The sequence below is a fragment of the Lepidothrix coronata genome, unplaced genomic scaffold (assembly GCF_001604755.1).
Source record: "Lepidothrix coronata isolate B3197 unplaced genomic scaffold, Lepidothrix_coronata-1.0 Scaffold101, whole genome shotgun sequence".
NCBI lineage: Eukaryota > Metazoa > Chordata > Aves > Passeriformes > Pipridae > Lepidothrix > Lepidothrix coronata.
Genome location: NW_016690281.1, coordinates 2,843,177 through 2,849,850, shown reverse-complemented (window position 1 = coordinate 2,849,850; position 6,674 = coordinate 2,843,177). Strand labels below are relative to the sequence as shown.

General features: G+C 51.8%; 1 protein-coding gene across 1 annotated transcript; it reads left to right on the top strand.

Moving 5' to 3' along the window:
• The first annotated feature begins 376 nt into the window (after positions 1–376).
• Positions 377–4,927, top strand: MED9 (mediator complex subunit 9). Its single transcript, XM_017823249.1, has 2 exons — positions 377–518; positions 4,126–4,927. The coding sequence occupies exons 1-2, from the start codon at positions 382–384 to the stop codon at positions 4,340–4,342; spliced, it is 354 nt and encodes a 117-aa protein (XP_017678738.1). The 5' UTR covers positions 377–381; the 3' UTR covers positions 4,343–4,927.
• The last annotated feature ends 1,747 nt before the right edge of the window (positions 4,928–6,674 follow it).

Genomic DNA, 6,674 nt, shown 5'->3' with positions numbered 1-6,674 from the left:
TCACTGTGGGGTGCAGGGGGGACGACTTGGGGTGCAGGGGGGATCACTTGGGATGCAGGGGGGATCACTTGGGATGCAGGGGACATCACAGTGGGGTGCAGCGGGGATCACTTGGGGTGCAGGGGATAACTGTGGGGTGCAGGGGAGATCCTTGGGGGCCGCATGGTGGATCACTGTGGGGTGCAGAGGGGGATCACTGTGGGGTGCAGAGGGGAATCACTGTGGGGTGCAGAGGGGGGAAAGCACTGGAGCGGGGCGCACAGCCACGACCCCCATGCCCACCCCGGGCCCTGCTCAGCCGCGGCCCGTGAGGGCCGTGAGGGCGGAGCCGCGCCCGCCCCGCCCCGCTCCGTCACTGCCGGTCGGCCCGGCGGGGCCGCCATGGCGTCGGGGGGTCCCGCCCGCGCCGCCGAGGAGCCGCCGCCGCCCGAGCCCCCCGCCGAGCAGAAGCCGCCGCCGCTGCCGCCCGCGCAGGAGGAGTTCTCCTTCCTGCCCCTCGTCCACGACATCATCAAATGGTAACGGCGGGCACGGCCACCGGGACCCCCCCCCGCGCCACCGGGACCGGCCCCCGCCCCGCCGGGCACCGCGTGCTGGCACCGCAGCCCTGCCCCGGCCACCCCCCTCCGACGGTGCTGCTGACACCGGAGCCCTCGGGGGGACTGGGGGGAGCAGGGCTAAGGGCCTGCCCCCATCAGTGATGCTCTCCCAGCCACAGCATCCTTAGGGATGCACTGGGCAGGGAACAGGGTTATGGGGTTTCCCCTTTAATGATGCTTTTCATCCTTAGTATCCTCGGGGATGCCTCGAACAGGGAGCAGGGCAATGGGGTCCCCCCTGCAATGATGCTATCCAAGCCCCAGTATACCCAGGATGGTCTGGATGAGGAGCAGGGTTAAGCGATTCCCCTTCAAATGATGCTTTCCCACCTCTAGCATCCTCAGGCTGCCCTGGATGGGGAGCGAGGCAGCAAGACCCCTTTTAATGATGTTTTTCCACCCTCAGCATCCTCACGGTGCCCCGGACAGGGAGTTGGGCAATGGGATCCCCCTCAAATGATATTCTCCAGCCCTCAGCATCTCTGCAGTGCCTTGGATAAGGAGCAGGACAGCGAGATCCTCCTTTTAATTATGTTCTCCAACATCCTCATGATTCCCTGGATGGGTAGCAGGGCAGCATGGTCACTCCTCTAGTGATGCTTTCCAACCTCCCAGAATCTCCTTTGCCCTTTTTCTTCCATCTGGATTTCCTGGGAAGAGTATCTGAAGGAGCTGGCACAACCCCAAGTGCATTTCTGCTCAGAGTTGTGCCAGTACCTGGGTGGTGTCAGGGTCATCTGGGCAGTGCAGGTGCTCCCATGGCCCAGGTACTGCCCCACCACCAACACCCCGGGGCAGGAGCGTTGTATGACCGTGAGGTCATTGCTCCAGAGAACTGAACCATTTGGCTGATAACAGCCTCAGGAAGTACAGGCAGTGCGTCAGGAACGCAGCCCATTTCTGGGGAGTTGTAAAAAGGTGGATGTCTTCTGCAGCAAGACAGGTTATGTTCTCTTCCCAGCTCAAGATAAGCACCGTTCAGGTACAGGGGTATTGAGAACTGATGTGTTTCTGGCCCAGGATAGCTCCTCCAGAGATGCTTGCCTGAGTTCCCAGGAAGGGAATGGCTCTGTCATGGAAATCCATCCAGGCCAACTCCGTGCCCTCACCTGGGCACACTGCAGGGTGAGGCAGTGGGCGTGGGAAGTATGAGTTCCCTTGTTTCTGGCTGTGGGCCTGGCTGCCCTTTCCCTGTGCACATACTGGGGAGCCAAGGCTGGTTTGTGTCCTGCTGATGTTTCACTTGAATCAAGCATATCTGAAAGGTGAGAGAGGTTCATCCTTAATGGCTCTGCAGCCTGAGCCATGGGAAGGAAAGAAGGAAGGAAAGACTGACACCCCTGACACACTGGTCCAGAACAGGCACAAAAACACAAACCCTCTGATTTCCCTCAGTTTTCCCCTTGTGCTTGGGGTGGGCAATCAAGTTGCCCCTGACCTTGATTCTCCCTGATCTGTGCCAGAAGTGAGGCTAAATCCACTGCCAGGTGTTTGTACCTCAGCAAAGCGGGCAGTAGCCGTGGGCTGAGGCCTCCCAGACTCTGATATGTCACCGAGCAGGTCATAGTGACTCATAGATCACAGTCCCAGGGATATCTTGTGCCCTATCCCACCGAGCCACCCACTCCCGTTACCCGGTTTCCTCGCCCGGCCTCGCACGCGGCACTTCCCGGGCGGCTCGGGCAGACGTAGGTTCTGAACTGGTGCCGCAGATGGGCAGGACCACAGAGGCGAGTGGTGGGATGTTTTGCCTCATGTCCCTGACAGATGGCAAACGTATTGTCCTCTAACACTGCCGCGAGTCGCAGAGCCCAGCCCTGCTGTTCTGACACTGACTCAGCCGTGAAGACACATCTCCAAGGTGACTCTGTGCTCGGGAGCGAGGATGTGTCGCGTAAATTTGCTTACATTCAAGGACGTGCTCTTTCCTCTTGGTTGGGCCCGGAGAAAGTTTTCCTAAACAGGGCTTGCTGGTATTTTCAGCCTTGTACAGTCCAGCGGCATCACTGCTGAGGTCCCAGTGTGTGGCTCCACCGGTGGTGGGTTGTGCTGGTGTAGTGAAGAACACTTGTGCCCTAAGGCAGGTCTTATGCCCAGTCAGTCAGCACAGGCTGTCATTGGATGTTGCATTGGATCCTATATTAGTGCAGGCAGCTCAGTCTCTTCCCATACCTCCTTGCTCCCACCTTGCTCCCATGTGCCCAAACACGGAGTTGCTTCAGTAGCTTGATCCAACGGAAAAACCACCCATGAGGAGAAAAAGCCACCAAGCCTGAAATATTTATCCCCTTGGATCTACCAGCCAACAGATAGCCGTCAGTTCTCTCTGCGTGGGGAAGGGAATGAGACCTGAGGAGCCCTGAAGCAGGGAGGACATCTCTGTCAAAGCCAGACTGCAGCTCTGGTGGATTAAAGGCAGTGTCACCCCATCCTTCTCCAGATGTGCCATGGGGTTGGTTGTGTGTGTGCCTGTATTTTTCCACTGCTGACCTGACCATGAGTGCCTGTATAATGGGGAGACATTATAGTACCAGCTGCAGTTTTATTTAGAAGGGAATAATGAATATTTTGTTCCAATAGGCCTTTGAAACAAGCAGCGGCCATCTGGTTAAAAGTTTTGCTTTCAGCCATGTCACGATTCCCCAAAGTTATAATCGAGTACCTCTCTGTTCTGGTCATGCCAAACAGATTTATTTTTAGGTCTGTCTATTGAACAGGCTCCCAGTTTTTCAAAGACCATTAGAATCCCGCTCTCCCTATTAACAGGCGCCCTGGAAGCAGAGACTGGCTTTTGCTTGGAATTGGTAAAGCTTCTCGCTGGTGCTAACAAAGCTGAGTCAGATACTAATGAGGGTTCAAGGGCAGACACTGCCTCAGACAACACTGAGCCTTGAAAAGCACAGAGCTGGCTGCAGAACCAATTCTGCTGCTCTTAAAAAAAATAAAAAACACAACCCAAAAAACCCCCACCGTTTCTCTTTTATTAGTTATACATCCCCAGAGAGTCCTTTTAAAGCTCCAAAGTACAATTTTCCCTGCCTTCGGACACTCTCTGATGCTTTGGGGAACAGTTTCTATTTTCTGCTGTCAAGCTGTTTGACTGCATTGATTTTTTTTTGTATTACAGCCGCAACAGGTCACGGGTGAGACTGAGATCGTTTTTCCAGGTGCCTACACAGAACACACATACAGTCTTACCTTCCCCAAAGAGAGGTACTGGAGTTCAGAGGGAGAACTTAGCCTGCCCCAGGGTAGTGTTTGAAATCTGCAGACCAGCCCCTAACCCGGTTGATGCATCCTGAGGTGACTGGATTGTGTGCTGGAAATTAGCAGGAAAACAGTTTGCCCCTAAGTTACCCAGTCTGTATGTCTGTGTCCATTTTATTGGGATAGGTGGATCAGGTGTGTGTAGCTAGATACCAAGAGCAAGTTTCCCAGTGAAATCCAGTTTAAACCCTGGTTGTGTGGGAAATTAGTGTTTCCAGTAGGAGAATTCAACAATGTCTCGATTTTCTCTCCTGTGCAGCATGGACAAGGACAGCCAGGATGTTCACCAGGTACTGAATGAGCTCAAGAACAAGTTCCAGGAGATGAGGAAGCTGATCAGCTCCATGCCTGGCATTGGTGTGAGCCCAGAGCAGCAGCAGCAGCAGCTGCAGAACCTGCGGGAGCAGGTCCGGACCAAAAATGAGCTGCTACAGAAGTACAAGAGCCTTTGCATGTTCGAAATCCCCAAGGAGTAGGATGGGCACAGCTCCAGTCCTGGGGTCTGAGATACCTCCTCTCCAGGCTGAACAGGGTGGCAAGAGTTTACTTTTCTTTCCTTGTGGTTTTCTGGTTACGTTGCTGTGGAATTGTGCCTGTGTGGGCCATTGAACCACAGGTGAGTGACACTGAACAGAACACCGAGTGCCTCACCTGAGGTGATTGCAGCGGCTCGTTCCCTTTGATCTGCTGCAGGACTGTGCATTTATGTATCCATCCCCTGTTTTCTCTCGGGGTGGGGTTCTTCTTTTTTATGTTCAAACCAGAAGGAGACATTATGTTTTCTCCTCGCTAAGGGTCAAAGTACCTGCTGGTTAATTTCAAGAAGAGAACGGAGGCATTTTCTGCACTATTTTTTACTTAAAAATGGCCAAACATCAAAAGGGAACATAAGAAGGAAGCGTGAGCTGCTTGGCCCTGCTCCTGGAAAGTGACTCTGGAACACTTTCCATTTTCTGTTTATTGAAAGAGGAGTGATTACTTTCAATTACTTCTGTATCTCTCTTTGTAAACAATTGATGGTTGTGTTTGAGATGAGTCAAGTAAAGATTTATGAATTCCAAGCTGCCCCTCTTGTGTGTTCACTGGGTGGATGTGGGCTGAGCAGGGGCAGGATGTTGGCAGCACAGAGGGCGTGTGTAGCCTGGGCCCAGCTCCAATGTCTTTTCCTGTGAAAACAGAGGAAGGACAAGAGTCAAAACAAAGGACATAAATGATAAGAGCTTTTGGTTATTCCATACTAAAGTCAGGCCTCACAGGACAGGTCTGTTCCACACCCAAAGTGCTCCAGGGGCTCCCCCACAACCACAAGCATTTGATCAGCTTTGAACAGATAGTTCTGGTCGTTGGGAGCTGGGATTGTTGCACCCCACCTGTAGTTCAGAGATTTACTCTGTCCCCACTGGAATACTGTACTAGTACTTTCCTTGGGAAGGTGCCAATGTGTAAACTCTGAGTAAAGCAGAACACCACGATAAACAAAGCACAATGTACACGTTATTTATTGCTGAAATTGCCTTTCCACCAACCAATAGCCTGTCCCAGCTCAATAAATTCCTGTGTATCATGCTTGGACGATGTTTTCCATTCTTCTGCCAGTCGCTGTTCCTGTGAAATCAGGCATTCACAGAGCTGGAAGAAACAACCTGTTGCCAAAGAACTGTCTGGCACTCGGCGCAGGAACAAGTTAACTCTGTCAACCTGAATCCAAGTTTCAAGCGAAACTGAGGCGGTTTGCTTTGCAGTCTCACTCCCCCACCTTAGTTTTATGACTTCAGTATGATTTTCCTGCCATTAATATGTATTAAACACAGATTTGTGCTGCTGTGTGAGGGGGGAACGGGGGCTGAAAATGAACTGGAACAGAAACTGGAGCCGGGAAGAGCTTTTCCCCTTTCCCTTTCACTTCTAGCAATGATTACTGCGACTTGTTATTGGGAAGAGATTAAAAACCATCAGATTCAGAGGTGACCTTTTGAGCAAAGTACTTCCTTTACTCATATTGCAAAATAAAAACAATATCCCAGCCGGGGTGCCAATGAATCACTCTGTGTTGACATCATTAAATGTGGTTCGTTAATCGGGAAAGAGCACGAAGCACAATCAGCTCTTTGTAACGAGGTGATGTCAGTTTGCTGGGTGACTGCTGGGAATGACATGCCAGTGCCCGGCATGTCGTGGGGCTGGCAGGATCGTCACTGGTGAAGTGAGGAAAGAGTCCTGGCTCAGTGACCCGTTGGAGTGAGTAACTCCCTGCATGGCCCCTCGTTACCCCGTGTGGCAAGAAACTGGTGGCTTGCAGAGGCGGGAACCTTTGCACTGGGAGTCTGGAGAAAATGGGGCAATAAAGGGATTGAGTGAGAGGCTGGTTTTGGTACCTCAGGTCTTTTGTTTGACATGTTTTGCTATGGGACAGGGTGAGGAAGCAAAGGCAAAACCCACAAGTGTCGTTTTTAAAAAGATTTTATTAATTTGTAGAAAAAATAAAACATCAAGTTTCACCCACGGTAGAAACACTTGAAGATTTTTTTTTTTGTTCATGTCAGTTACATACAATACCTACATAAAGTGCCTATTTTATTTTGAAAAACCCTTCCCACTCCCCCCCACCCTCCCCAAATCTTGCAAATCAAACAAGACAAATGTTTTTGGTCCATTGGGGCTGTAACTCTGCAGTGTCTTTGCAACACCTTAGGAGTGTCTTCTGCATGTGGTTTGCAGACACAGACGAACACACAACACAGAGCCAGAGTCCGCGCGCAGCTTCTCAAGTTGAAAAAAAAACCAACAAAAACCAACCCCAAAACCCCA

Coding starts and splice junctions, on each gene's coding strand:
- MED9 (XM_017823249.1), top strand. CDS start 382: ATGGCGTCGGGGGGTCCCGCCCGCGCCGCCGAGGAGCCGCCGCCGCCC. Junction 519..4,125: donor GTCCACGACATCATCAAATG/GTAACGGCGGGC, acceptor TCTCCTGTGCAG/CATGGACAAGGACAGCCAGG.